Source organism: Rhodofomes roseus, assembly GCF_022264815.1.
Source record: "Rhodofomes roseus strain CIRM-BRFM 1785 chromosome Unknown C8Q71scaffold_8, whole genome shotgun sequence".
NCBI classification, from domain to species: Eukaryota; Fungi; Basidiomycota; class Agaricomycetes; order Polyporales; family Fomitopsidaceae; genus Rhodofomes; species Rhodofomes roseus.
Window position 1 is genome coordinate 508,215 of NW_025952964.1, and position 27,511 is coordinate 535,725.

The 27,511-nt window shown below is 56.9% G+C and overlaps 12 protein-coding genes across 12 annotated transcripts; 3 read left to right on the top strand and 9 right to left on the bottom strand.

Annotated features, from left to right (window-relative positions):
- Positions 1-113: 113 nt before the first annotated feature.
- C8Q71DRAFT_753989 (uncharacterized protein) lies at positions 114-2,279 on the bottom strand. Its single transcript, XM_047923466.1, has 7 exons — positions 2,120-2,279; positions 2,024-2,066; positions 1,685-1,966; positions 1,570-1,633; positions 649-1,515; positions 560-596; positions 114-507 (listed from the first exon to the last, which is right to left on the bottom strand). The coding sequence occupies exons 1-7, from the start codon at positions 2,183-2,185 to the stop codon at positions 340-342; spliced, it is 1,527 nt and encodes a 508-aa protein (XP_047779731.1). The 5' UTR covers positions 2,186-2,279; the 3' UTR covers positions 114-339.
- Positions 2,267-3,500, bottom strand: C8Q71DRAFT_753995 (uncharacterized protein). Its single transcript, XM_047923467.1, has 5 exons — positions 3,386-3,500; positions 3,260-3,322; positions 2,944-3,000; positions 2,853-2,892; positions 2,267-2,791 (listed from the first exon to the last, which is right to left on the bottom strand). Exons 1-5 carry the CDS (start codon positions 3,457-3,459, stop codon positions 2,483-2,485), a joined length of 543 nt encoding a protein of 180 aa, XP_047779732.1. The 5' UTR covers positions 3,460-3,500; the 3' UTR covers positions 2,267-2,482.
- Positions 3,501-3,626: 126 nt separating this feature from the next.
- On the top strand, positions 3,627-6,425 carry C8Q71DRAFT_556838 (uncharacterized protein). The gene is made up of 2 exons (XM_047919328.1): positions 3,627-3,702; positions 3,754-6,425. Exon 2 carries the CDS (start codon positions 3,758-3,760, stop codon positions 6,242-6,244), a length of 2,487 nt encoding a protein of 828 aa, XP_047779733.1. The 5' UTR covers positions 3,627-3,702; positions 3,754-3,757; the 3' UTR covers positions 6,245-6,425.
- A 489-nt stretch (positions 6,426-6,914) lies between these two features.
- Positions 6,915-7,805, bottom strand: C8Q71DRAFT_556835 (uncharacterized protein). Its single transcript, XM_047919327.1, has one exon. The coding sequence runs from the start codon at positions 7,643-7,645 to the stop codon at positions 6,998-7,000; it is 648 nt and encodes a 215-aa protein (XP_047779734.1). The 5' UTR covers positions 7,646-7,805; the 3' UTR covers positions 6,915-6,997.
- Positions 7,806-8,701: 896 nt separating this feature from the next.
- C8Q71DRAFT_556877 (uncharacterized protein) lies at positions 8,702-10,291 on the bottom strand. The gene is made up of 5 exons (XM_047919329.1): positions 10,158-10,291; positions 9,899-10,097; positions 9,664-9,849; positions 9,259-9,605; positions 8,702-9,205 (listed from the first exon to the last, which is right to left on the bottom strand). Exons 1-5 carry the CDS (start codon positions 10,180-10,182, stop codon positions 9,006-9,008), a joined length of 957 nt encoding a protein of 318 aa, XP_047779735.1. The 5' UTR covers positions 10,183-10,291; the 3' UTR covers positions 8,702-9,005.
- Positions 10,292-10,850: 559 nt separating this feature from the next.
- Positions 10,851-13,019, bottom strand: C8Q71DRAFT_906676 (uncharacterized protein; the record flags this gene model as incomplete). Its single annotated transcript, XM_047928933.1, has 3 exons — positions 10,851-12,307; positions 12,358-12,437; positions 12,495-13,019. The coding sequence occupies 3 exons, from the start codon at positions 13,017-13,019 to the stop codon at positions 11,206-11,208; spliced, it is 1,707 nt and encodes a 568-aa protein (XP_047779736.1). The 3' UTR covers positions 10,851-11,205.
- Positions 13,020-13,103: 84 nt separating this feature from the next.
- C8Q71DRAFT_556983 (uncharacterized protein) lies at positions 13,104-15,192 on the top strand. The gene is made up of 6 exons (XM_047919330.1): positions 13,104-13,226; positions 13,279-13,616; positions 13,670-13,747; positions 13,800-13,904; positions 13,953-14,228; positions 14,282-15,192. The coding sequence occupies exons 1-6, from the start codon at positions 13,141-13,143 to the stop codon at positions 15,034-15,036; spliced, it is 1,638 nt and encodes a 545-aa protein (XP_047779737.1). The 5' UTR covers positions 13,104-13,140; the 3' UTR covers positions 15,037-15,192.
- A 323-nt stretch (positions 15,193-15,515) lies between these two features.
- On the bottom strand, positions 15,516-16,031 carry C8Q71DRAFT_856896 (NADH-ubiquinone oxidoreductase Complex1 subunit; the record flags this gene model as incomplete). The annotated part of the gene is made up of 3 exons (XM_047927345.1): positions 15,516-15,565; positions 15,615-15,861; positions 15,924-16,031. The coding sequence occupies 3 exons, from the start codon at positions 16,029-16,031 to the stop codon at positions 15,516-15,518; spliced, it is 405 nt and encodes a 134-aa protein (XP_047779738.1).
- An 80-nt stretch (positions 16,032-16,111) lies between these two features.
- Positions 16,112-17,297, top strand: C8Q71DRAFT_754012 (casein kinase substrate phosphoprotein PP28-domain-containing protein). The gene is made up of 7 exons (XM_047923468.1): positions 16,112-16,263; positions 16,326-16,331; positions 16,395-16,448; positions 16,500-16,793; positions 16,845-16,887; positions 16,940-17,048; positions 17,112-17,297. The coding sequence occupies exons 1-7, from the start codon at positions 16,220-16,222 to the stop codon at positions 17,171-17,173; spliced, it is 612 nt and encodes a 203-aa protein (XP_047779739.1). The 5' UTR covers positions 16,112-16,219; the 3' UTR covers positions 17,174-17,297.
- A 2,492-nt stretch (positions 17,298-19,789) lies between these two features.
- C8Q71DRAFT_754018 (alcohol oxidase-like protein) lies at positions 19,790-22,643 on the bottom strand. Its single transcript, XM_047923469.1, has 15 exons — positions 22,531-22,643; positions 22,226-22,477; positions 22,060-22,163; positions 21,828-22,010; positions 21,761-21,771; positions 21,592-21,708; positions 21,315-21,541; positions 21,175-21,264; positions 21,066-21,114; positions 20,872-21,009; positions 20,669-20,818; positions 20,365-20,608; positions 20,217-20,307; positions 20,137-20,168; positions 19,790-20,078 (listed from the first exon to the last, which is right to left on the bottom strand). Exons 1-15 carry the CDS (start codon positions 22,574-22,576, stop codon positions 19,995-19,997), a joined length of 1,818 nt encoding a protein of 605 aa, XP_047779740.1. The 5' UTR covers positions 22,577-22,643; the 3' UTR covers positions 19,790-19,994.
- A 2,217-nt stretch (positions 22,644-24,860) lies between these two features.
- Positions 24,861-25,811, bottom strand: C8Q71DRAFT_557066 (uncharacterized protein). The gene has a single exon (XM_047919331.1). It carries the CDS (start codon positions 25,689-25,691, stop codon positions 25,062-25,064), a length of 630 nt encoding a protein of 209 aa, XP_047779741.1. The 5' UTR covers positions 25,692-25,811; the 3' UTR covers positions 24,861-25,061.
- C8Q71DRAFT_557089 (uncharacterized protein) lies at positions 25,812-26,901 on the bottom strand. Its single transcript, XM_047919332.1, has one exon. The coding sequence runs from the start codon at positions 26,511-26,513 to the stop codon at positions 25,932-25,934; it is 582 nt and encodes a 193-aa protein (XP_047779742.1). The 5' UTR covers positions 26,514-26,901; the 3' UTR covers positions 25,812-25,931.
- Between the last annotated feature and the right edge of the window lie 610 nt (positions 26,902-27,511).

Below are 27,511 nucleotides of genomic sequence, written 5' to 3' on the forward strand. Positions count from 1 at the left end.
TACTGGTGTGCCCTAATGGCATTGAGCAAAAGCATAGAGGGCATCACCGCGGGAGCACGGTGGTCTTCCCGTGCGTTCTCAGATATACATACTCGTGGCAGGCAATCAAATAGGCTCAACAAATGCCAACTGCATCGCGATTACTCGTTGGCCAGTGTATTGTTCCTCAGCATAATAGAATATGCGCATGCATTGTCTTTCACGGCATGGCCCTTGAGCCTAGTAGGAATTCTTATAGCTAATCCGGTGAGAAATGCTGAGAGGAAATGTACGATTGTTATACAATGGGTAGCGCGTGCAACAGAGCGAAGGACTAGTTAGAACGATCGATGAAAGCATCTACACGATATCGTTGCGGGATTGAAGTACACGGCCATCATGGGCAGGAGGATGTATCAGGTCGAGCTCTTCGAGGTCCACTCCTGCAAACGAACGACTCTTCACTCGTCGGGTCTCGAGGTCGCGCTTTGCGAGGTAGAGATGGAGCAGCTTAATGCAGTCCTTAGCCTGCACACATATCAGTTCCATATCAAGGTTGCACAGATCCATAGTCACTCACGACAATGAAAATGCCGAGGCCAATGGAGTTCCGCCACCTACGGTACGTCAGTTTACAACACTGGGTCAATACGACCAAAACCCTCTCACCAGACAGGATCGCACTCGTACCAGACTCTCGTCCCACCCAAGACCAAGTTGAGCGCGACTTGCATACTCGTGCCGACCTTTTTCAGCAAGCTCATCTGCGTGAACCCCTGGCTCTCTAGCCACGGAGCAAGGAGTGGCACGCGGCGATGACCCAGCAATGGCGGGCGAATAGCCAGGAAGGTACGCAGTGTCGGCGAGTACCTCGCGAGCCGGTACAGTATGGAACCCATGTAATTGGCGATCGTAGGCATCAACAACGCGCCGCCGATGAAGCGGCCCAGCGACGCGTTGGTTATGCGGAGTGTGTGTTCTGCCGCGACACCCGGCTCGTCGGCCTGCCCATTACCCTGCTGTTCTTGGCCCTCTGCATCCTGCGCGGGGGCATCGTCTTGAGCTGGGACCTGCTGTTGCTGTCGCTGTTGTGCGGGATCGGCCCTGAGGCCTATATGTGCGCGGATCGGCATGGGGCCTTCGCCGCCGAAGTCCCACACGATATTGCGCACGGGCTCATGCTGCGTCGGCCGCGTGCCCATGATGAGGTGCTTCAACTTCGAGTATTGTTCTCGGTAGAGCCTCCCGATGAACGGGAAGAGCATCGCGGCCATCACTGGTGAGGGGGGCCATCCGAGTATGGGACCGTAGGGGTCACCATCGTTCCGCCCGAACAGACTCCAGCTAGCAGCACCTAATCGCAGTGCGGCGGTGGGGACGGGGTGCGACGACGGCCATGAGATGATCAGTGGTAATAGAGGGAATGTGACGAAAGTGGGAGAGCGGGAGAGCACTAGGCTGATTGGTATCATAGGAAGGTTGACGAAGGCGTGCCATGGCCAGTTGCTGGGTTCGTCCGTGAGCAGGATGTCGTACCTACGTGGGCGCAATCAGCCTTCGGTTGACCACGAGGAATGCAACGGAACGTACATCTCCTTGCCGACCATCGACTGCATTGCATGTGCACCATAGGATGTACACACGAGGTAGAGACCTGTGAGACGTAAGTGGACCCAACACGAGCTACGAGAAATCTGGAACGTACCGAACCCAAACGATACAAACACCGTCGCCAAACCCCCGATCATAACCACCTTCCCTGCAATCGACAGGAGCGCATTCGAACGGTCAAGTATTCGCAGTATACGAGGGTGGGGGTTGTCGCTTTCCAGCTCGTAGGAAGCACCACATTGCGGGCACTTCAAGGCATTGCGCGCTCGTGCCGGGTCTTGCTGTGCTGCCTTAATCCATTGCAGCAAGCATGCCTCATGCGCTACCAGAGTGCATTGACACGGGTGCGTCCAAGCTCTGGGAGGGTCTTCAGGACCTAGACAATGCCGGCAGCAGTCAGCAGTGAGACAGGCGATGTATGGTCATGGCGCACTATCATACCGCTCCTCCTCGCGGCAGATGAAGCACAGCTTGACCTGAGAGGCTGTCGTCAAGAGTTGTTTGTTGTCCAAATCATTTCGGTACATACCCGTAGATCGTCAACGGTTGGTACTCGGGTCTCAGCTGCAGGCTGCATGGTCGGGGTGGCTTGCATGGTGGTACGCGCGACTTGTGCCGGTAGGCGCCACTTACGCGACACGCGTTGGCGCCAAACCGAACGTCTCTAACAGCCAAGTACCCACCCAATGGTCAACCCAAAGTATAGAAGGCTGCAGTTCTGAGTACATACAATTCATCGACGTGGCATAAATATTAAGCGATGATAATCATGAATTTTTGTGGTGACTGTCCGCTACATACACCATGCTAGAAACATTCGGAACGAAGACAGAAACAGGTATGCCCCACGAGCGAGCAGTTACCCTTCGAACATCGAGAGGAAAAAGACAGTTCAGTGATCATACGGAGGTGTCTGAGCCTTGTCGTCACCCTTCATGGGTTCATCCACCGGAGGCGGAGTCCGCGCCCTGTCATCTCTCCTGTTGTCTGGAGTCGGGCTCCTGCGACGGTCTGGCGACCGGCTGCGCCGCCTCCTATCCCTGTCATCGGGCTCCCGGTCACGGTCGCGCTCCCTGTCACGGTCACGGTCTCTGTCCCTGTCGTCACGACGGCGGGGGCTCCGAGAACGTTCCCGGTCACGGCGCGCGGGAGGGGACCTCCTGTCGTAACGCCAAACGGAAGACGGAGGATTCTTGGCCCACTGAAACAAGGAAAGTCATGAGGCACAAGCTTTCGACAAGCCACAATCTAATGTGACTCACCTGGAGGCTCAGGCGCGCCCCTTCAAAGCTCCTTCCGTGCCTGCACCATATGCGTGAGTGGCATATCCGTGCAGTAGAGCGACCGACCTACATGTCGTAGTAGGCATCTTCGGCATCACGCGAGCTTCTGAATTCGACAAAGGCGTAACTGCGGGATGATTCGAAGGGCACGTTGAGCGACGACGAATTCGAGCGAGATGTGGGACATCGAGCGACCGAATGGATTGCGCTTCGTGTGAGACGAGGCTCCGCGGTCCAGAGTATTCGTTCGGGGGTTCGGTGCGAGGGACAGCAGCGGCGGCCAGAGCGGGGCCAGCTCTCGCACGGGGCGGCGTACGCAATGCGGACAAACGGAGTTCGGGCCACTCGACTAGAGCAAAGGGTAAAGAGTCAAAAGGAGTACTCACGGATTGGAGTTGGCACGGGGGTTGCGCGGGGCAGGGACGTCGCATCGAATGAGTGGCCCATAGCTGGTAACCGCGTCATACATCATCAGGATCAACAGTCTCAGCACACACAAACATGCGACTCACCGCTCAAACTCGTATGCAAGGTCGCGCGCACGCGTAGCGGGATGGAAACCACTCACGAACAAAATACGAGGCATGCTTTCTTTCACCAACCCACCACGTCGACACCACCGTTGAGATCAAAGGCGGGCAAGGCGCAGTGGCTGTTCCTCCCTGAGCGCCCGTCGGAGCTTGATCGGAGTTTGCCATCACGTGCGCTGCGGTGGCTGCAGGCTTCCTCGTCGAGGTCGGCGCCGAGCAGCTTCAACAGGCTTCCACTTGTCGCACAGCGTCTCGAGATCCTGGTCGTGGACATCCACGCGCCATATGCTGTTTGTTCAGTATGTCATCTATCTTGCTGTGCTCGTCCGTCTCTTATGCTCGCGGCACAGATGAATGTGGTTGCTGGTTTTCCGTCGCAAGCCGGCGAAGCCTCTGACACGTCTCGTCTCGACCACAGCGCCCTCCAAGTCACCTCCGCAACCAAGCACCCATGCTGTCCTACTCCGCAAGGTGTACCGTATCTCCAGATACTACGGCAGGAAGACCAATGATCCCATATTCAAGCTGTTCAACTACATCGTGCGGAGCCCTGAGCGCACGGTGCCCCCACCTATGCTGAAGCGTTCTGGCATAACAGTTCAGGAGTACATGCTATGGAAGCCTGTCATTCTTGCACAGGACCTCGATGAGGTTATTCTCTTCCTTACCAACAACGGTATCACCATAGCAGAGCTCGACGTCCTGCGGGGACAAGATACGAGCGCGCGTCCGCAGCCTCCGACCTGGGTTGTCCTGTATACCCTGTGCTACAAGGTCAAGTTCGAGTCGGACGCGTGGAAAGCACTTGTGCTAGCGTACTTTCACCTTCCTGTCGTACCGACCCACCTCCAACCAGCCCTCCTGATCTTGGCCGCCTGCTGGCTAGCTGAACATGACCTGCTAGTTCCTCTTCAGGGAGTCGTAGACATGCTTCTCCACGGGCCGCACGGAACAAGCCTCCAGGATTTTCACTTCCAACTTTTGCTGCAACTCATCGCTCACGCATCGTCCTCCAGTCAAGTCTACCCGGTCGTTCGCCATGTCATTGAACGCTCCGACACTCACCTATTCAACCGGGAAACGTTCGATGCCCTCCTTCGTAGCCCTTCTTCCACACCTATGACAGGCCTCGTCGTATGGCGGAAGATGGAAGCCCAAGGCTATCGCCCTACCATGACGAATCTGGCACGGTTGACGGCCCTGTATACGAGGGGGCGATGGGAACGCCGAGCGCGAGCTGTCTTACGTCTCCTGCGCTCACGTCTAGCAGAGGTCAAGGATGATGACGGCCTGCCTCGTCCCGCTTCCAGCCTATACCTCTCGTTGCGAACGGAGAGCCGCTTTCTCTCTGCTTTCTCGTCTGTGGAGGCACTCCATGCGTATCTGCGCGATGTTCTCGAGACAGACAGCCAACAACCATCCAAAGACAGTCATGCATCTAGCGGGTCTGAAGTCGCGGAGGGCGAGCCCGATGTCGACGCTCATGGCGCCACTGCTACTGCAAGTAGCGATCCGCCATCCGGAGCGCAGAAGCAAGATCCGCTCGACAAGCCGCTTGGCGACCTTGGTCCACTGCTCAAGATAGCAAGCGTATGGAAGGACTCTATCACGGTCGCCAGCCGGGATTCCTCCACTTCGTCCGAGTATCTACGGCAGGTGTATGATCGTGCTATCCGAGCGCATCCTCTATTGAGTCTGGATGTATACTTCCATGCCGTCACGATCCACGGATTCCTCAGGCGTCGCGACTACGTCAATGCACTGGAGCTCTGGGGCAAGATACGGAAATATCAGCCGCGCCTGACGAAGTCCACCCTGACAGTCGGAGTCGAGGCGCTGACGCTAGCGGGTCGACCCATGCAAGCCTTGGACCTGCTTTTCGAAGCGACAGAGCTGCAAGCAAGCTCAGAGGCGCGTGGTAACGACCCTGCATCGTTGATCGACACGCAGGCGGTCAATGCCTTCATGATATCACTACAGCGCACGGGCTTCACAGACGCCGTCTTCGTGTTGTGGGACAGCATGAACACGATGTTTCATGCCCGCCCTGACCTGTACACCCTCACTATCCTGATGCAAGCGGGGCGCCTGGCGAGCAAGTGCAACCCTTCCTTCCGCAGCGCAATGGCGGAGCTCGGCTTAAGCCGTTTCGTTCGCCGAGGAAAGGAGGTCGAGTCCGACGAGACTTCACGCGACGGCTGTTTCTCTCAGGTGGAGAGGATCATGTTTGCCGAGGCGACTAAGGGATCTTCCGGGTTGTGGAACGGTGAACGCGCTGGCACCGTCGTTTTGCGAATCGCACAGGAAATCATGTTCAACAACTGGCCGGAGCTGAAGGATGTCGACAGCCCAGCCGAGGCTCTCCGACCAACTGGAGACTTCCAGGGATCCTTCCCCATGACGAGCCTCCTGCGCACCATGCTTCATCGCAAGGCACCCACTGCCACTCCCCCGGATGCCCAACCCACGCGCGGCGCCCTCAACTACCCGCAGATCACCCTCAACGACGTCGCCTTCCGCGCATACATCGACCTCCTCGCGTCCGAGTCGCAAATCCCGCAGATCCCGCTCGCCCTCGCGTGGATGCGAACGCTCGGCATTCGGCCGTCGCAGCAGACGCTCGCGACCGCGCTCGTGTACTGGGCGGAGGTCGGGATGGACGCGCCGCTGTTCGAGCACTTCCGCGACGGTATGAGCCAGTACGCACGGCTGAAGCGATGGATGAACGAGTGGGTGGGCGACAGGATGATGCCGACGGACGAGCATGTCGCGGTGCAGATACAGCGGCTGAAGCATTTCAGAGAGCGTACGCGGCAGCCTCGCCTGGATCCGCACGACTGAAAGCGGCTGAAGCTAGTTTCCGTCGGACACGCGCTCCTGTAGAGTTACGTAGGCTTGCCTGGCTCACGTCCATGGTCACTTCTCATTGTTGTCAGTATGTCCGTGTTCATGTACATAATGCGCGACATTGCTCTCTATCGTAGCGCATGTGGCTTAGGTGAGAACCAGAGATGCTGTGACATGCATAGAACGGAACTTGGACTGACGGGGCTGGCCTGTCTCACAGAATGTTTGTATAGCATGCACATAAATGGATTCCGAGACAGATAGGGTAACGACAGTGTGGAGTTTGTCTAGGGGACCATGTAAAGACAGTACGTGAGTTGGACTGAGGAAATGAGCCCAATAAAGACCGTATGGAGTTATACAAAGAAACTGAGCCCAGTAAAGACCGTATGGAGTTGGACAAAGAAACTGAACCCAGTAACGACAGTGGAGAGTCGATCCATGAACCAGAGCCCAGGAAAGACAGTACGAGAGTTGGACGACGAGGGAACAGAAAGAAAAGAACCGTGCAGCGAGCGAGACCGAGACAAGTAAGGACCGACGAGAGTTAGGCGAACGGTGAACCGCGTAAGGACAGGCATGGGTTGGCACAGAGTGAACCCAGAAGAGACTGGGACGGGCCTTGGATCACGTAAGGACAGGTGGGAGTTGGCCGAAGGCGGGCGGATGGTTGGGCCGAGTCGAAGGATGTTGACACAGTAAAGACAGGCGCAAGTTGGTTGACGGCTGAAATCGAGTAGAGACAGACTAGAGTTGGCCAGAGGAAACCGAGTAGAGACAGGCTAGAGTTTGCCGAATTCGGGGGAGACCGCGTAGCGACAGACTTGAGTTGGACCACGAGCGAGAAGGACACGATGGTGTCATCGGGATACAAATACACAGAGGACGGCCAGGGGGTATAGTCCCCAGTCCGGAGGGTCGTCCTTGCTCGCGCTTGAGGAGCATGAACACCTTGGGGTGCGTTCGAGGGCCATGGTGAGGTGCTGGCGAACGACAAGGAGATCGCGGAAAGGAGTTTTGAGGCGACCGTCCTCCAGATAGACAGAACCAGAGAGATGAAAAGACGAAGCGACGACGCTGATGATGAACGGCGAGTCCCGGTCCGCGGGACCATCCCCGCTCGCGCTTGTGGATCAGGAGGCAGCACTGGCGAGCGATGACGAGCCGGCGTACCAGGAGCTTGAGCGCCACGGTCTTCCCGCGAGCTTCGAAGAGAAGTCGAGAGGCAAGGTATAGTACACAGACGGTGCGGGCGAATGGCGGTTGGGTATAATCCCCAGTCCGGAGGGTCACCTCACTCGCGCTTGAGGACCCCGAGTCCTGGATGGAACCAACGGCCAGAAGGGGGGTGGCGAACGACGAGGGGATCGCGGAGAGGAGTTTTGGTATGGCCATCCTCTAGTAACAGTACAGAGGGATAAAGAAGAGACGCCGGGAAACGAGAGAGACGAGACGAGACGGGAGAGAGGACGCTGATGATAAACCGCACAGAGGAGGATCCCCAGACCGGAGGGTCGCCCTTGATCGCGCTTGAGTAGTTCCAGGGGCTGGCTGACAGTTCGAGGACCAGGACAAGGACCGGCGGACGACAAGGAGATCGCGGAGAGGAGTTTTGGGGCGGCCGTCCCGCGAGAGAGGAGACGAGAGACCGAGACGAGAACCGAGACCGAAGGCGAATAAGTTACGAATAAATTAAGGGAACTAGCCGGTTCTCCATGCCTCGAGCGCACATTGGGAGCCATCCTGGAGCGCGGACCACGGGTACGAACTCGATCCAGGGGAGGCTGGCGAACGACGAGGCCAGAGAGCGGGGTTTGGGCGTGGGTAATCATCCTTGCTCGCACATTGAGAGCCACGGCGGTCGATGGATCCGGACGGGCATGGCTGGCGGACGACAAGGAGAGCCCACGGGGCAGCGAGGACGGGCGCGAGCAGAAGACTCAGCCGCGATTGGGAGCGTCGCTCCGTAGAGTCTTACTATCTTGCAGGGTATCGGCGGGTGGCCTGAGCAGTATTGATCAGTGGGTGAGTAGACTGTGAGTATGAGTCAAAGATACTTGCCGCCACAATACCCAGGGTCATCGCTGGAAGAGGAACAGACTTCGCTTCCGTGTGGTCCATGGGAGGTGGTGGTGGAAGGAGGTAAGGAATCCGGCACGCTTGAGGGCGGCTTTTATGCTCGTCCACGGCGGCGCACTTGGGGCTGGCATTGTTGAGGCTGGCAATGAGGATGGGTGTAACATGCATGTCCTGGGGCTGACTGCTGCTGACAACGACGCGGTCACGCTAGTCCAGACCGGCCGCGACGCGTCTGTGGCTGACGCGCTGACGAACCAATCGAGCCACCTCCCGACAGCAATCACTGTATGTCTGAACTGAGTTAGCAAGGAACAAAATTAAGCACGCACTTCTTGTGGACAGTCTCCAACGAACCTGGAAGCAGTCCAGTCGGCTACACGGGAATCCAAAGACAGAATGGCATTACTTTACAGTGGATGACTAAGAGCTACAATAGGTGGGGCGAGACAAAGATCGGCGTAAGTATACAGTGTTCAGCTCCAGAGGACCCAAGAGATGCTAGCACCAAGAGTCCGTCACCATCCGTGCGGGCCGTCCAAGTCCAAGCTCGGACGCGACCCCGCAGGGAGTATTAAGCAGGGTTAAGCGTACAGTGAGTGTGGCGCCGTCACGTCGTTCCTCGTGTGTCGTCCGCGATATGCATGAGTCCAGAGGAGTGAATGTTCGTACCGCAGTCTCAGACTGCGTGCGGGGAGTGTGTGGCTTCTGCGCTCGCGTAACTGATACCGGAGCTGCGGCGGCCCTCTTCGTCTGCCTCAGGCTCGGGCTCGGCGTACCGGACAGTGCGCGAGACGTACGTCGGGGCCGGGCTGAGAGTGGCGGTGGGTCGGGGGACATATTGGGGCAAGGTTGGCTCGGGCGTGGTCAAAGTGTGTCCTACCGGGCCGCCGATCAGCCAATACCCAACCCGCAGTTATACATCAACTCACCTCGCGCGAGCGCTGCCTTCTCCCCCTGCCTCCCGAAGCCCATGCCACTCTTCTGGCCCAGAAGAGTGCCACTGCGCGCCGCTTCCGCGCCCTTCTCGTCCCACGGCGCCACGGGGTTGCTCGAGCCAGTGCTAGCGGAGGTGAGGAACGGCCGTGGGCCGGAGCGCAGGGACGTGCGGGGGAGGACGTCGTCCGTCTCCTTCCACGCCTTGAGCGCGCGGCGGGGCTTCGCCTTCTCGCGGAAGATGAGGCCGAGGAGGATGTTCAGGCAGCCGATGGAGAAGAGGAAGAACGCGGAGACGAGCGAGAACTCGTCGACGTGATGCGAGAGCACCGCCGCGCCCAGCCTGCGCCACAGAAAGCGGTTAGTATGTAGCGGAAGAGAATGCAGAGGGGGAGACGCACAGGCATTGAATGACACCGAGAGCACCGAGGCCGAAATCATCACCCAGAACGGGGAAGAAGCGGCTGAAGAAGGCAGAGGGCCAGCCGGCCTCGGACATCACAAGCACGATGACTTGGAATATGATCAAGAGGCGGTTGAGGACTGCCCAGAAAGCTCCTGCGGGCTGATTTGGCACGGTACTACCACTGAGGCGGAGTTAGAAGCGAATGGGGAAGTAAGAGCGGAGGGGCGTACGGAACGTAATCCATGTCTGAGCAATCTTCCGTCTGCGTGGAGTTTCCAGAGGACACAAGGATATCCTGATGGCTGCCTTCTGCAATGAAAGCATTGACAGCCTTGATATCTTGCACCAGGGTAACGATGCTGCTGGCAAAGAGCAGGAGGAGCGCGATGATACTCAGCACCCGGACGGCGTTCAAGCCGATGAAGATGTCTGGTCCGCGTGTATAGTCAGTTCATGACAAGCCTGGGTATCATAGCTGGCGAGACTCACAACCACGAGTGTTGTTAGGTGCCATGAGTGTTGTCGTGGATGGGGGTCAAGCAAGGAATGCGATAGTGTACGATGAGGAGACAGCAGAAAGGCGTCGGTGGCGTCTGGCGTGCCCGCACGAGTAGGAGAGGCGGCGTGAAGGTAGGCTAGGCTGGCGAGAGACCGTGAAGCTCTTCAGCTATTAGCACGAGGCGCGGCCCGTGGTGAACCTGAAATGAAAGGCGGTAGGTAGAGTGAGAATGCGATGGAGAACGGGGAGAAAGGGCAGCTGCATTATGTACCATGTGCGGCTGCGCAGGCGCCAGCGGAAGGGTATTGTGCTCTGTCGGGAAGGACGGTGTGCGTGTGGGCATTGTTGCAGGCGGACGCGCAGGACAAAAGCTACGCTTTCGAGAACAATGGCCACCGCGTCTCGGCGCTTGCCGGCGACGTCTCCGTCACTTTCCCTCCCAACGCCGACTCCGTCTTGTACGCAATGCACAGCATAGACAATTTTCGTCAATGTGATGTCCCGTTCGGCTCCAGTCCATTCGCAGAGCACTGAGCAGAGACTTCATCCACGGTTGTCAATGTCTCGAGGGTCAGTACCACCTCTGTGACCCCATTCACGTGACCTGTGACAGACGTGGTAGGCACCTACGCGCGGCGGTAGTCCTCTCCATGACCTTCAAGTTCACGTACGTTCATTCGGCTATACATGCCCATGACGTTGCAAACTCGTGGATTGTATGCAGAGCACCGGTTCCGATTACATCTCCTCAACGTATGAAGTAGCGCTGTAACATATGTAGCTTCTGTATCAAGCCCAATTCCAAGAAAGTCGGAGAACTGTCTCTCGGCCCACAAGTAAATCTCGGAAGGATAGCGCAAGAGGAGTAGGGGCCACCGCTTCGTCCACATTGTGTATGGATCCTCAATGCCTGTCCCGGCTCGCGGACGATCCTGCAAGAACAACATCCCTCGACCGTAGCAAATAATCGTCTGCCAGGAGCACGAGGGAAGTCCGGGCGAAGGATGCAGTTTCATCGACGATGTCGATATGACTACCTCACCCATCCTCCTGCGAAGACACGCCCGACGCCTTGCGCACGTCCAGCGCCCGATGCCATCTCAGCCATGGCTCTTGCCCAGGGACGAACCTCGCACGCGTTAGCCGGTACAGGAGCTTCTCGACGAACGACTGCACGAGGAACATGGATATGTACGTGAGGCTCCGCAGCCACTTCCACGGCTTGGTCGGGGGTGGGTCGAGCGAATGCGTAGGCGGTACCGCGTTGTCATGCCCGGACAGCTCCTCCGGCAGCATACAAGAGCGCATGCACTGCAGAGTCGAAGGACGGGATTTCTCCAATGAGTTGTCCATGGTCGCATCGGAAGCGAAGACTGAGCTGAACAGCGTTTGCGAGGAAGGAATGAAGATCCGTTCGGTGTGATAGCCCAGAAGTAAGGCATGCTTAGCCGACGGTGCCATGTAGACAGTGCTGAAGAATAGCGGGGAGAGATACCAAATTGTCAGGTGTTTCTCGTCCACGGTATCGTTATGAGTGCGTTTCGGCGAGAAGACCACGTCAGGTTCGTCAGGATTACCGCACACAAGGGTGACGCGTGTATCGAGTTCCTCCGCCCGGCGTTGAAGGAAGGCCTCCACGAGACCACGAGCGTACTGCTCGAACCAGCTCGGGCGCTGCCACCCAACACCTCGGCCGGATTGCAGATTGGCAGGCAACATTCCTGTTGGAATAGCATCCTGCTCGCCCCAGGCTTGTCTCGCAGGCTTCGGATCCGGCCTGATGTATACATCGAGGCGCTTGACGTAATGCAAGATCCAGGCCTCGTAGAGTATGCGCGCGAAAGACGACACAAGGGCGAGAGGCTGACGAGCAAGAGAACGTAGAAGAGCGGATGTGGTGAGCGGCCTCGACTCAGTGGCACGTAGAGTCGCAGTCATCGTGAGTACGTGTGAAGACTCGGACGAGCTCAATAGATGAATGTCGACGTAGGGCAAGGGACATGAGACATCGCTCAGATGTCTACCATCAGCACCCAGAGGAGGGTGGCACGGTTCGGAGATGGTTATGGTGTAGGTGCCCTGGCGATTGTTGAAGGGGGAAACATGGAAGTCCTTCGGAATAACCCAGCGCAGGCGAGGTCTACTCGGGTTTATTGATTGCGTGCAGCCAGTCATAATACAAGCACTCACGTATCTGCAGGAACGTCTACTTTCTCGGCTTTGTTAATGTCGAGCAAGTAGACATGCCGCTCTCCAAATGTATTGTGAACCTGTTTGCGAGACGCATGATACCAGAATTCCAAAAGCAAATATACTGGAAGCCTCACCTCAAGCACAACCATGAAGAGACTAGCCTGCGCATCGTAACAGTAGTAGACAGTCAGGGGGTTGATTCCTTCAAACCCAGCAAAACTTGGCATCGTCAGCATCCACGCGTCTCCCAGCTGATGCCGACCCAATCCCTCGCCATCCAGGAGGTCCAGCAGCTTCTCTCGAATACTCCGGGTTCCTCGTCCGCCGCTGGGCGAGTCGTGTAGGTATGCCGAGGAGCGAAGCCCAGTCAGTCGCCAGAGCAGCCCACCGTATCCGAATATCCAACCGCGAGCGAGATCTAGTGAGTGGGACTCCAAAGCATTCAGCGAGACGAGCAGCCAGAGGGTCCGGTACGCAAACCCATGCGAGGACTCCTTGGGGAGCACCCGGCGGTGCGTGACTTTGCACTCCAGAACATATCCAGATGCGTTTCCGCGCTTTCCATCAGTCTTGGGCGGCGCAAGACGCAGCCAGCCAGTAGCAAACCCGACATACGCAGCCGCAAGGCCAGCAATGATGATGAACACAGTAGTTGCCATAAAGAGAGAAGCACAATCCAAGCGCCCGAACACGGCGCGAGTCGGTGACGCATGCGTGTGACGAAGTGACATCCGTGACACCCGCGCTCTCCCAGCCACAACCAGTCACGCTCGTTCACCCATGGCAGACAGCCAGGACTTCTCGGTCGAGGAGAGCCGCGCAAAGCGCGTCGAACGGCTGCAGTCGAAGTATCGGAACAGAGGAGGGTGAGTGCGTTGCGTTCGGTGCGTTTGGCGCGTGTTGACGCGCTGTACTTAGGGTGTTCCAGCCTGCCACACATAATGCGTTGCTGGATATCCTGCTCTCGCGCGGGGTCAATGGGGAGTCGCCGTCGAAGCGGAGGAAGAGCCGCAAGTCATTTGCGCCTTCTACGAGAGACCCGGGATCCCCGACGATAGAGAGGCGGAAGTCTCTGACGGGTGCGGCGGAGGAGGTGGCGGAGGAGCTTACGCCGAAGGAGAGTGCTAAGGGCAAAGCTAAGGCTACGCCAAGTCGCCGCAAGAGTCAGGTACCTAAGAAGAGGAAGAGTACAGCTGCGAGTGCGAAGCCGCACAAGTCGGTTGAGGTCGAGGTAGAAGACGAAGAGCCTGTCGTAGGTATGACCCATCCACTGGCTATATGCGTGTTGGTGGTACCATTCATGTTGCAGGTCCCTCTCGTACATCAAAAACATCCACGAAGACGTCAAGGCGCAAGGCGAAGGAGGATAGTGAAACTGAAGACCAAGGTATGCGTCGTACATCTATATGCGCATAGTATGTCTGACGGGTCCAGTACAGAAGACCCGCCCAAGAAGGCCGTCAAGCGTGCACAACCCAAGAAGGCTGCGAAGACCACGAGGACCACGAGGGCCACGAAGAAGCAACAGGAAGCAGAGGACGAAGGTATGATCCTCTAGATCTATGAAATCCCCGAACTCAAGGACCATGCAGTGATCGCTTCTGTCCCACCGCCCAAACGAGCAAGCGAGAAGCGTTCTCGCCGTCAGAAGGAACCGGTTGAGGAGGATCCGGATGATGAGCCACCCGTCCCGCCCAAACGTGTCAAGACAGCCTCGGAGCGGCCTTCAGCGAGTTCGTCGGGTGCTCATAAACAACCCCTCGAGACCATTCTCGAAGAAAGCGATAGCGAAGAAGACATCCCTCTGCGGCTCATAGTCAAGCGGGCGAAAGCAAAAGCTGGAAAGGGTGCGAGCAGCATCGGCAAAGGTAAGCCGTATTGGTGTATACAGTGCTGGACCCAATTGAAGGCCATATGTCAGTGCCTTCCAAGCAACCTGTGATTCCAGATGCGGCGTCGAAGCCCAAGAAGGCCGTCTCGAAGCCCAAGGCCGGCACTGACGAAGAGGCAGCTACAATGTCCAAACGATCGAAAGCAAAGGCGAACGAGCCTGACGAGGACGACGCCGTGGATACGCAACCCATGGCATCGTCTAGCGGAACCATCCAGAACTACACGAAGGCCGTCACGTCCAAACGAAAGCTCCCTGCAGTCCCTGAGCCGTTCGTCGACTCCGACTCTGATGAAGATTTGCCACCCAAGCCGAAGGCGACCAAGCCCTCGTACAAGCAGGCGGACGGCGCGATCAAGTCTGCAGCTACACCGAACGATCGCGATGATGCTTCTTTCTCCAGGAAGCCGCGACCTGCCCACAAGGACGGCAAGAGTGCTGCTTCAGCACGTGAAGACGTGGACGAACCAGAGCATCAAGAACCTTCAATGACGTCTAGGAAGCGCGAAAGAGGCAAACCGGCGTCGGCTGTACCACCTCCGGAGGATGAGCTAGATGCAGACGACCAGCCCGCACCTCCGCGCAAGCGCACGAAGCGGTCAGCAGCGCTAGTGAACGGCGAAGCTTCGGGGCATGTCCCCGCGTCGGTTGGAGAGGAGGCAGACCAGATTGAACCTGTGCAGGAGGAAGAACCCTCTGTCAAGCCTAAGTCCAAGTCGACCAGTCGTACGAAGAAACCGCCGTCATCGCAGACCAAGACGGAATCCAAACAGTGCGTTCCCTGATCCTTGTCACCTCACCGCTCGCTTTAGCCGATGATATTCCTCCCTATGCAGACGACCGAGGAAGCTGAAGGAGAACTTGCCCGCTGCGTCTCGGACCGCACACCAGAAAACGGTCAACAAGTATCAGCCAAAGCCGAAGGTAAGTCGACATCAGGCGAGCGTGCTTTTCGTGTTCTCATCGCCACCAGCCGCGCTTGTCCATGTTTCCACCACCTGTACTGGTCGCAGACAGCGACGACGACCCCATTGATTTCCTTTCGTGATCACCCACTGCTGGCTCGAGCATCGCGACTTCCCTGGAACGCAGAACACTCACATGGACATCACATACCCACCATAATCCGCAACAAACTTGTCTGTAACGTAGATTGTACAATGAGTCCGTGCACACGAGGGTCCTGAGCTGTTGGAGCGGGTGACCAGGGCACGATGAAGTTGACTATAACACACGCAAGGGGACAGATGCAGTCGAATTCTCTCTACTTGAGCAGGCCAGTAGCAGCGGGCAATACAGCGTCCTCGTCCCTCCCTGCGTTCCTCGTGAGCACAGAACCTGGCACACCTCGCGGCACACGCACCTTCGTAGAACTTCTGCAGGAACGTCCGCGGCGGGCGCTTCCTGTCCTCGAGCATGATACCCATGACATGGTCAGTCTGCTTCCAGAGGTTCATCGTCTCCTGGTACTCTTGCCGGCCCTTCAGAAGGAGCACGTCGATGACGCGCGGGTCCGTCACGTAGCGACTCTCCTCGAACTTGCGTCGGATGCTGTGCCGGATGTGCTGCGCGGTGACGGGGATGGCGTACATCGTAATGATCTCGGGTGCCTGTGCACGCAGCGCGGATGTGGTATGTCAGCGCAATATCTGAGTGTGGAAGGGAGACTGACCCCGCGGTACCAGTCGCGGTAGAGCTGGATGGCCCGTTTGCGGGCCTCCTGGGGGCTGGCGGACCGGGCGGCGGGGCGCGCCAGGCGCGCGGGGATGGTGCTGGCCATGCAGGTGGTGGGCGGCGAGCAAATGTCAGTGACGGACTCGGGCGACGGTGTGCAGCGGTACCACCAGCGGCTCCGGATTCGGTAGGCCCGCACGTGAGTGTATCCCAGTCATGGCGCTTCTGCTACTGTATATGATCGCTTGAGGCGAGGCCTTTCTTCATATCCTCCATCTTCCGCTATCTACTACAATGGCTCGCGGCGGCTACAAGGTCAAGCGGGGAGGTGGGCGCAGGTACAGTCTACTCCATCGCCTGTGCAGATGTTCGACTGACGATGGTGGCGGGCGCTGTGTAGCTTCAGGTTAGCTTCCGCCGTGGTCGATCTTCCTCTCCCTGATCGCTGATCGCGCTTGCCGACGGTTAGCAAGCATCTTGAGCTCGACGAGAATGGCACAGCCGTATCCACTGACAAAAAATGGTGAGGGGGGAGGAGCTCGACTGCCTTTGTACTTACATCACTCCTTGCCAGGGTAAGACGCGACAAGGCTGTTGACGAGGAAAGCGATGAGGAGTCCGAGGAAGAAGAGGAGGAGGAGTCCGAGGAAGAGCCCGCCGAGGCAACGTCCTCCAATCAGCCGCAGCAAGAACTCACTCGCGCGGAGCGCCGCGAGCTCAAGAAGAAGAAAGGGCAGCAGAAGCAAGATGGGGAAGAGGATGAAGACAGCGATCAGGATCCCCTTCTGGCCAACCCTAACATCGCAGCAGGGAAGAAGCTGGCCATCTCGGACATTGGCGCACCTAGGGAGCTGACCAGGCGCGAGAGGTATGTGCGACCAGCAGTGGCATCGATGTAACGCCTCACGTGCGGCTTCAGAGACGAGAAGGAGAAGAAGGAAGCCAAGGAGCGATACTGGAAGGCAAGTTATGTTGGGCTGCTGCGACAGGCGTTGTATTGACTGTATCCAATAGCTGCACGAGCAGGGCAAGACTGAAGAAGCCAAGTCTGACCTTGCCCGTCTTGCTAAGATCCGCGCCGAACGCGAGGCTGCGCAGGCGAAGCGCAAGGCTGAGGCTGAAGGTTTGGACCATCTCGTGCTCCCGAAATGTTACAGGCATACTGATTCACTTTTCCTCTTTGTAGCCAAGGCCGCTGAGCTCGAGGCCAAGAAGCGAGAGGCAGCGGCCAAGGGCAAGCGCATATAACGACTGTTCTTGTGAACTCGGTTGTAGAAGACACGCTCTATCGCTGTTGTATATCAGGAGAAAGTCCAAGTGTTGTATTATCATCTGCTGACGCCAATCGAGCGCAAGTCGCTTTTTATTCCTCTCGAACGTCTGAGTTCAGCCCTGAACCATTCATTCCCGGAGGTAAGTCATCTCGTTGCATCAGGAAAGAGGGCAAGAGTCCTTTCCGATGTCAGCCATTCCTTGACGTAGGTTGTTTGCCACTTTCCTCCACACCTTCACTCAGCAGCCGCCCACGATCGCGGCCTGCCTAGGCTTCGCTTGAGTACGCCTGCAGTCAGCCTCAGCCTCAGCCTCCTACGCCGGTCTGCGCGACTTCTTCAATGTCAGCCGCATGCTCGCCGCCCTGAGTGGGCATAAAAAGCCGCGCTCTCGCGTACTTCTTTCCTTACCTCCTTCCACCACCACCTCCCATGGACCACACGGAAGCGAAGTCTGTTCCTCTCTCAGCGATGACCCTGGATATTGTAGCGGCAAGTACCTTTGACCCATATACTCACAGTGTACTCACTCACTGATAATACTGTTCAGGCCATCCGCTGATACCCTGCAAGATAGTACGACTCTACGGAGCGACGCTCCCAATCGCGGCTGAGTCTTCTGCCTCGCGCCCGTCCTCGCTGCCCCGTGGGCTCTCCTTGTCGTCCGCCAGCCGCGCCCGACCGTGCTCGTCGACCGCCGTGGCTCCCAAAGTGCGAGCAAGGATGACTACCCCCACGCCAAACCGCCGCTCTCTGGCCTCGTCGTTCGCCAGCCTCCCCTGGATCGAGTTCATGCTCGTGGTCCAACGCTCCAGGATGGCTCCCAATGTGCGCTCGAGGCCCGGAGAACCGGCTTGTTCTCTTAACTTATTCGCGTTCGGTCTCGGTTCTCGTCTCGGTCTCTCGGCTTCTCTCTCGCGGGATGGCCGCCGCAAAACTCCTCTCCGCGATCTCCTTGTCGTCCGCCGGTCCCCGGCCTGGTCCTCGATCTGTCAGCCAGCCCCTGGGATTATTCAAGCGCGAGCAAGGGCGACCCTCCGGACTGGGGACACTTCTCTGGGCGGTCGATCGTCGGCGCTGTCTCTTTTCTGGACTCGGTCTCTCTCTCTCTTTCTCTTCCTCTCCGACTCTGTCGGGAACACCGTGCAAAAACCAAAAACTCCTCTCCGCGATCCCCTCGTCGTTCGTCAGCCCCCCTCCTAGTCGTCGGTCTACTCTGGGACTCAGGGCTCTTCAAGCGCGAGCGAGGTGACCCTCCGGATTGGGGACGATACCCTGCACGGCTGTCGCCTCTGTACTATATATCTGGTCTCTCTCGGTCTCTCTTCGACATACTCGCGGGGTAACCGCTCCAAAACTCCTTTCTGCGATCTCCTTGTCGTTCGCCGGTCCCGGTCCTGGTTCTCGAGCTGTCAGCCAGCACGCACCCCGGATTCCTCAAGCGCGAGCAAGGGCGACCCTCCGGACTGGGGATCCTGCTCTGTGCGGGTTATTATCGGCGTCTTCTCTCTCGTCTTCTCTCGTCTCTCGTCTCTCCTTCCTCCCTCTGTATACTGTTACTGGAGGATGGTCGTGCTAAAACTCCTCTCCGCGATCCCCTCGTCGTTCGCCAGCCCCCTCCTGGCCATCGGTTCAATGCAGGAGACCGGGCTCTTCAAGCGCGAGCGAGGTGACCCTCCGGATTGGGGAATATACCCTACACCACTATCCGCCGTCGTCGTGCGTCCTTGCTTCGTCTCCTTCTCTTCTCCGGTTCTGTCTGCTTGGAGGACGGCCGCATCAAAACTCCTTTCCGTGATCTCCTTGCCGTCCGCCAACACCTCCTTCGACGTGCTCCCAAGAAGACTGCGGTGTTCCTCAAGCGCGAGCAAGGATGACCCTCCGGACTGGGGACTATACCCCGCGGCCGTCCTCTGTGTACTTGTATCCGTTCCTTCCCTTCCCTTCGACTCCAACTCCCGCCTGTCGCTACGTGGTCTCTCACATTCCCGACAAACTCTAGTCTGTCTTTACTCGGTCTCGAACCTCTATCAACTTGCGACTGTCCTGACTGGTTTCCCCTGACTCGGTTCAACTATTTCCTGTCTCTACCCGGTCTCCACGTCGACCAAGTCGGGTCTGTCGTTACACCTCTCGCCTTCTCCGCCGGCCAACTCAAGTCTGTCATTACTTGTCACTCGGATTAGTTCATCCTCGGCTCGCATTCGCGCCACCTATCAATTTCGGCCTGTCCTTACGTGGTTCGCGCCAAGTCGTCCAACTCGCCGTCTGTCATTACGCGATTTCCAGCAACCCAAGCTGCTCAAGTCTCCCTTCAATCTCTCTGGTCTCCTGCGATTCTATTCCTCTGTCAAACTCTAGTCTGTCATTCCGCGGGTTTTTTTGTCCAACTCCTCACTGTCTTTACTCGGCTATTTTCACCGACCAACTCTCCACTGTCCTTACAAGGCTCTGTTTCTCGGCTCAACTCTCGTCTGTCTTTACGCGGTTTCTTTCGACCTCCTCCCCCCACTGTCTTTACTCTACATGTCTGTATGGAATGATTGGTTGCTTATGATTTGGAGTCGTGATACCATGAGCCCGACCGAGCAGGATAAACTGCACATTACTATTGGACTCATCGAAGTCCAGCTGTCATCATCATTGAAAACCGCCATATCGGCGTTGCAAATGACGTCTATGTTACACTATGTACGATCATATACAGGGGTGTGTTGCATTGCTACATGTACAAACAGAAGATTCCACAAGCCACTCACTACGCAGATACAGAATACAGATCATGATATAAACCTGCGTCAAGCATGCGCAGCGGAACTGAGCTCTTTAAGGATGATCGTCGACGCCTTCTCACCAATCGCAATGGCAGTGGAGCAAGTGTTCTGCAGGTGCAGGTAAAGTGAGCCATGCGACCGGAAAGATGTGTGATGTGGGACTTACTGCGCAGACGTTGGAAGGTGCGATCGACATATCTACAAGGAGGCTCAGACGTTGCGATTGATATGGGGTGACGTACTCACCTGCTACCTTCAATCCCGAAACACCATATACGTTCAGATTGGAGTCCACGACACCATCCTGTTCGCGCGGCTTCATAGCACACGTGCCGAGCTGCACAGATACACAGTCAACCTCATGATGCAGCACGACTGGACCGCCAACACGTACGCTATGCCATGTCGTGGCGACGACTTTCCGAAGATAGTCGTCAATCGCCTTGTCATCCTCTTGGTTATATACAATCTTCGAGGCCGAGATCGCAGTCGGCTTCGCGTCTCCGCTGCAAGCAGCCTGGCTGCCCTCGGGGAAGACTGGGTGTCCTGGCAGGTATTCACCGCGATAGTGAGACATACGACGAGCGATCTCTCGCCCATATTTGTAGGCCCATCGGAGCACGGCTACATCCTCGGGCCTTTCATCGCAGATATCGTCAGCTTCAGCCGCAGGTCGGTAAAGCGAAACTGAGACGCACTTGCTGAAGAACTTCGGGTCAAAGTCAGGCGTGGCGTCTACGTCGTCAGCCGAGGTTATGTGAAGGTACCCGATCGATGCTGGCAATTCCGAGAAGAACGCTATGCTGCTATAGTTCCCAGGCGGCAGTGCGGTACGATCGCCGACGAACCTGCGAAGCATATTCAGTCATCACATTGGATCTGCAACAGATTGGAGGCTCACATGCTAAGCAAACCAAGCCACAGAACTGGCTTGTCGGGTGCATTTGCGAACACCTCTTGCCACCGTTTGGTGAACGACGGGCCAATGAGTTCAAGCTCCTCAGCGGAAGGCCTGAGCTTGACACCCGCATCAATTCCACTACATGCTCCCAATGCATCAGTGATTTGCAGTATGGCTCATGTAAGACGGGTTACTTCGACGCCATCTTGCCGGACCCGTCCATCTGCCACTGTGCAGTCCACCCTGAACGAACACCGTCAATTCGAATAATAAGGCCACTATCAGAGCCTAGATGACACTTACTCTCAACTTCATCTTTATCATTGTTGACAATACCGTCCAGGGTCTCAGCCTCATCGTCAGCCTTGTACGGCACAAAAACAATGTTGTGGTCTGATTGCACAGTGAGCGATTTGCATGTCATATGCATATAGTAGATATACCTTGATAGTTCTCTCCAACGCCAGGCAAGTCGGAGACTACATCAATTCCTAGCGGCTCAAGGATGTGACGAGCGCCAATGCCCGAACGTTCCAAGATTGGGGGAGAGCCGAATGCACCAGCAGAGACAACAACGAGCTGGCGCGCCTTCGCGATACGTACTCCGTGAATGTTGTCACCGCCGAAGCGCACATTGGGGACGAACTCGACGCCGGCGGCACGACCATCTCTGCGACATAGCGTTGAGCAGCTGAAACAGTAATCGTCTACGAGACGCACTCGACGATGACCCGCTTGACTTGGTAGCCGGTCAGAATCTCCAGATTATCTAGCTGTTGGTTGTAGACGTAGTGGTGAGGTGTGTCAGACCGACGGCCCTTCTCTTGATCGATATACCTAACACGAAAACAGTCATGAGGGGTGCTCAACTGCGAGCAGGAATACGCACTTTTGCCATCGCTGCAATGCAGTCCTTCAGTAACTCATGCACCTCGGTATGAGACTCATTGACGTACCCCGTAGACATTGATATCGATCATGTCATTCGGGTCCTCGGTAACGCCTCTGCTCTTGTCGTATTGAGTAGCGGCGTCGAAGAAATCTTGACCGATATTGGCGTAAATGCCGCCGCGGGACACCTTGATGGGTCCCTCATAGCCGTGTGTGGGCTGGCCAGGCGTCACTTGGTACGTCTCCATCTATGTATGCCGTCAGTACGACACATAACCTCTAAATGTCCGAACGCACCTTCTGCAGAAAGGGTATCAGATCGCGAGAGCCCCATCCTTTGTTCCCGTACACGTTCTCCCAGTCGTCATAATCAGAGGGAGACGGCCGCGCATACATGGTAACTGCGCGATACATCAGTTACTGTCATGACGTCTACGGCATAGACAGTAGAAGTGTGACTCACAGTTGACACTCGACCCTCCGCCAATACACTGTCCGCAGGGTACAATAGGAGCGCGGCCGCCAAGGTCGGCACTTTCCTTGCCGACATTGAACTTGACGGTCGTGCTATCCGGCAGAAGATGGCTCAGGTAGCGAGCGGGCTGCACATGTGCATCATCCTCCAGAGTAGGTGGACCCGCCTCTATCATGAGAATTTTGAGAGAGGGCTCTGCGGCCGCAACTCGTCCAGCAATCACGCAAGCAGCAGTTCCGCCTGAGGGATGCCTCAGCCAGTTCCATGCAACCAGTGCGACAGGACACACTCACCGCCAGCAAGGATGATGTCGGCTTCGAACACAATGGAGGAAGTCATGATGCGTTACTATGAGAAAGCTCTGGGAGACGAGGTCGACGAGGCCTGAGCTTGTGGAGATGGGCCATGACACTTGACCTTATATCTGCATCGACCCACGACTTGGCAATCATGCTGGGCATACGGCCTACGCAAGCGAGTATGTCCCCCGAACACAAGGCAGAATCACAGACTGACCATCCCAACTTTGGAACGTCTTGCCCGGAGGTCATGGGATGCTTCGAAGGAATCCAGTGGTGGGAAAAAGTGAATCGATGTCCGCGCACCTGGCAAGAGCCAGTGTGACCCGTGAAAGTGCTCCGCCAGACTCCACCGTTCACGGGCATCAAATTCACTAGCGGACCCATGACTTGACGTTTTCCATCACAGGCCCTTGAAGCCAACATCGATCCACTAATGTCCGGGAAACCGAGGATAGTAAGCCTCCCTTGGCTGTCGTCGCGGAAGTGGACTATAGCGGAATCAATCATCCAACCAGGTCCTCAAGATTGACAGTTTCACTCACCTCATGCCATTACAGTGTTTTAACCAGTCAACTTCTTGTCCAGTTATAGATAGGTACGGCGAAGCCCCTCTAGTGCGTACCGTGCGTTTGCCATCACTGGCAGAAGCTTGAACAGTGGATCGTGTAGAATGGACTTGCCTGTATGAGTCGTGCGTCAACACAGACGCGAGCAATTGTCTCCGAACCCGTCAAAGCAATGTCCGGTAGTGAGATCAAGTGTCAAAGCAGTCTGCACCCTCACTGATACATAATGGAGCATACTTTCGCAGAGAAGACGGAGTAGGATGCCTCGTGATTGCGCCAGCAGTATCTCGATCCCGCGACAAGCCTGAGGCTGATTGGCACAGGATCTCAGAGTTGCCAGTGCTGTAGAAGCAATACGTACCTGGGTGGGCTGTATCCCAGTCAGTGCGTAGCAAACGAACACAATGTCACGGTGTTTGCGTTAGCATATCTCGATCCATTGGTCCTCACCGGGTACTAGAAGCTACGTACTTCGCCGCGGAGGACTACCCACGCGATGCGACTCCGAAGCCCAAACTTGCTTCCTGTGTGTATGATCCGTGATCAGCAGAAGGACGCTACGTTCAAGACACGCTGACCACTGTGTTGCTGCGTCGCTGCTATCGATACGCCTATGCCAGCTGGGATGTGGCTGGGGTGCCGACTCACTCACATCGCTTCAGTGTATGCTTGTGGCATGCGCAGTCTGTCCTAGCCGCAATTGCCACTGTCAAGTTTCACCATATGTAACATTCGTCTGGTCGACCCATGCGTTCGGTCTCTGACATCATCTCAGCGCTCAGCTGGCTAGTGAACCTGTTTCGATGTCGGCACTTCTCGAAGACTACCTCAGTGACTGAACACTCACCAGATAGTAGTACCCTCCACTGGCATACGCCATCCAGGCGGGACCTAATCTTTAGGCTACCGCTGGAGCGCTGGATAATAGTGTACTAGAAGGCTAGTATGGCCTCTCGGGGACATGCAAGTAACATGTCTAAGACCGAGGGCTCTCCTTGGGTGATCGGCCGCCTTTGCATCTAGGCTCAACCTACAATAGCGCAAACGTAAGTGTAACCTGCATTATGAGAACCTTCTCACTGGCATGGTGTTGTGTGAGCGCGATGCTTCATGGCCAGGGAGTGACGCCGCCACCACCTATGCCAACGAGGTCAGACTCAGTACGCATAGCGCGTCAAGTCGTTCTAACGGTTAAGGTTTTGTGTCCAGCCTGATTCTGCCGTACGAACATATAACGGCTTACATAATCCAGTGACCCCCTCTTCCCGCTGGCCTCAGACGTTCTATGTCGCAACCAACTTGACCTGGACCGTCACTACCGCCGATATTGACGTTCGGCAAAAGCACTGTCTGTCCAGGAATATCAGTTCATTCGAATGACAAGCACCAAGTATTATCAATGACAAGGAGGGCGAGTTCAGGTGTATACCGAGGAGCGGGCCTGCATGGGCTCAGTCTTCAGAAGCGCAACTCGAACGCGATCCAGCGTCGACGTCGACGGCACCGCTGGCGGCGAGTGGTCCCCGCCACAGCTCAGCTCGGCAACTGCCGTAGGCTCTATGATTCTGAACATTGAACTCGGCGGTCGAGCGCTCACTGGTCGCTCACAAGCTTCGTCTCAGTGCGGGAATAGAAAGGCATGACATTGGACACAGGCAGAGTAACGACAGACTAGAGTTCGTCTACGAGACCACGTAAAGACAGTAGGGAGTTGGACGACAAAAAATGAGCCCGGTAAAGACAGTGACAAAGAAGTTGGTCCGCGAGATTGAGCCCGGTAACGACAGTGGGTGAGTTCGGCAGAGAAAGAGAACCCAGTAAGGACGGTGGGGGAGTTGGCCAAAGAGACAGAGAGTAGATGATGGAAGACAGGGAATTCGCGTAGCGACAGGCGAGAGTTGGACCGAATGGGGTACCGAGACCGAAATGACCGACAAGAGTTGGACGGATGAGCGCTCAGATTGACGTGCTCGAGCTTGAAACCACGTAAGGACAGGTGCGAGTTGGCCGGAGTAGAGACCGAGTAAGGACAGGCGACGACCGAGTCGAAGAGAGATCCGTAAAGACAGACACAAGTTGGTTAAAGGCCGAGACCGAGTACGAGCAGGCAGGAGTCGGGCCAGAAGAGAAACCGCGTAAGGACAGGCAGGAGTTGGCTGAATCCGGAGGAAACCGCGTAAGGACAGACAAGAGTTGGACCAGAGAGGAGGAGCCGCGTTGCCGAGATACAAGTACACAGAAAACAGCCGCGGGGTATAGTCCCCAGTCCGGAGGGTCATCCTTGCTCGCGCTTGAAGAACACCGCAGTCTTCTTGGGGGCACGTCGAAGGAGGTGTTGGCGAACGACAAGGAGATCACGGAAAGGAGTTTTGAGGCGACCGTCCTCCAAGCAGACAGAACCGGAGAAGAGAAGGAGACGAAGGAAGGACGCCCGACGACGGCGGATAGTGGTGTAGGGTATATTCCCCTATCCGGAGGGTCACCTCGCTCGCGCTTGAAGAGCCCGGTCTCCTGCATAGAACCGATGGCCAGGAGGGGACTGGCGAACGACGAGGGGATCGCGGAGAGGAGTTTTAGCACGACCATCCTCCAGTAACAGTATACAGAGGGAGAAAGGAGAGACGAGAGAGAAGACGCCGATGGTAAACCGCACAGAGCAGGATCCCCAGTCCGGAGGGTCGCCCTTGCTCGCGCTTGAGGAATCCGGGGTGCGTGCTGGATGACAGCTCGAGAACCAGGACCGGGACCGGCGAACGACAAGGAGATCGCAGAAAGGAGTTTTGGAGCGGTTACCCCGCGCGGGTGTCGAAGAGAGACCGAGAGAGACTAGATATAATACAGAGGCGACAGCCGTGCAGGGTATCGTCCCCAATCCGGAGGGTCGCCTCGCTCGCGCTTGAAGAGCCCCGAGTCCCAGAGTAGACCGACGACTGGGAGGAGGGCTGACGAACGACGAGGGGATCGCGGAGAGGAGTTTTTGGTTTTTGCACGGTGTTCCCGACAGAGTCTAAGAGGAAGAGGAAGAGAGGGAGAGAGACCGAGTCCAGAAAAGAGACAGCGCCGACGATCGACCGCCCAGAGAAGTGTCCCCAGTCCGGAGGGTCGCCCTTGCTCGCGCTTGAGTAGTCCCAGGGGCTGGCTGACAGATCGAGGACCAGGCGGGGACCGGCGGACGACAAGGAGATCGCGGAGAGGAGTTTTGCGGCGGCCATCCCGCGCGAGAGAAGCCGAGAGACCGAGACGAGAACCGAGACCGAACGCGAATAAGTTAAGAGAACAAGCCGGTTCTCCGAGCCTCGAGCGCACATTGGGAGCCATCCCGGAGCGGGGGACCACGAGCACGAACTCGATCCAGGGGAGGCTGGCGAACGACGAGGCCAGAGACCGGCATTGACGTGGGCCGGTCATCCTTGCTCGCACTTTGGGAGCCGCGGCACGGGCGGGCGCGGCTGGCGGACGACAAGGAGAGCCCACGGGAGGCAGCGAGGACGGGCGAGGCAGGAGACTCAGCCGCGATTGGGAGCGTCGCTCCGTAGAGTCGTACTATCTTGCAGGGTAGCGGCGGGTGACCTGGATAGTATTGATCAGTGGATGAGTAGACTGTGAGTACGAGGAGACGGTACTTGCCGCCACTGGACCCGGAGTCGTCGCTGGGAGGAATAGACCCCGCTTCCGTGTGGTCCATGGGAGGTGGTGGTGGAAGGAGGTAAGGAGCATAGCCCGCGTGCGGACGGGTTTTATGCTCGTCGACTCGACCGCGGCGAACATGCGGCTGGGGTTGAACGAGTCGCGGCGGACAGATGGACGCAGGAGGCTCCACCGAGGCTGACTGCGAGGCGGTCTTGCAGACCTAGATCAGCCGCGACGCGTCTGTGGCTGACGGCCAGAATGGCGATCGTTAGCTGCTGTTCGGGCTATGGACAGTAGAAAGGTGTCTATGGGCAGCTACGAGCCTCTCGGTGTTGCGTAACCGATGTTCCTAGTAGGCAGAAAGACCAGCCAAGGATATGTGGCATCGTCCGTACAATGCTGTGGGCCTGGCACAGTGACATTGATTGTACTGGCGAAGAACTGTGGCCGCCCGGTCAGTACCGCAATGCCCTACAGACGGATTTGCAATCATGACATCACGGCTGCGAAACCTGTAACACTGCGCTTCACCCCCATGCAAGTCAGAGCTCGATAGAATGAAGACATGATCCACCCCTCCTGCCAGGTATTGGTAAGACGTCTGAGACGTCTTACCAATGCGGCGCGACAGGACACTGTTTCGTCGTTCCGTCGCTGCTAGGAAGCCCGTGAACTCTGATGACAAACAACACCCAGTACCTTCGGAAGTCTTACCAGGTGTTGTATGAAGCGTCATGCACTGCATCAGAGTGACTTCATAGCCCGTCTGCGAGATG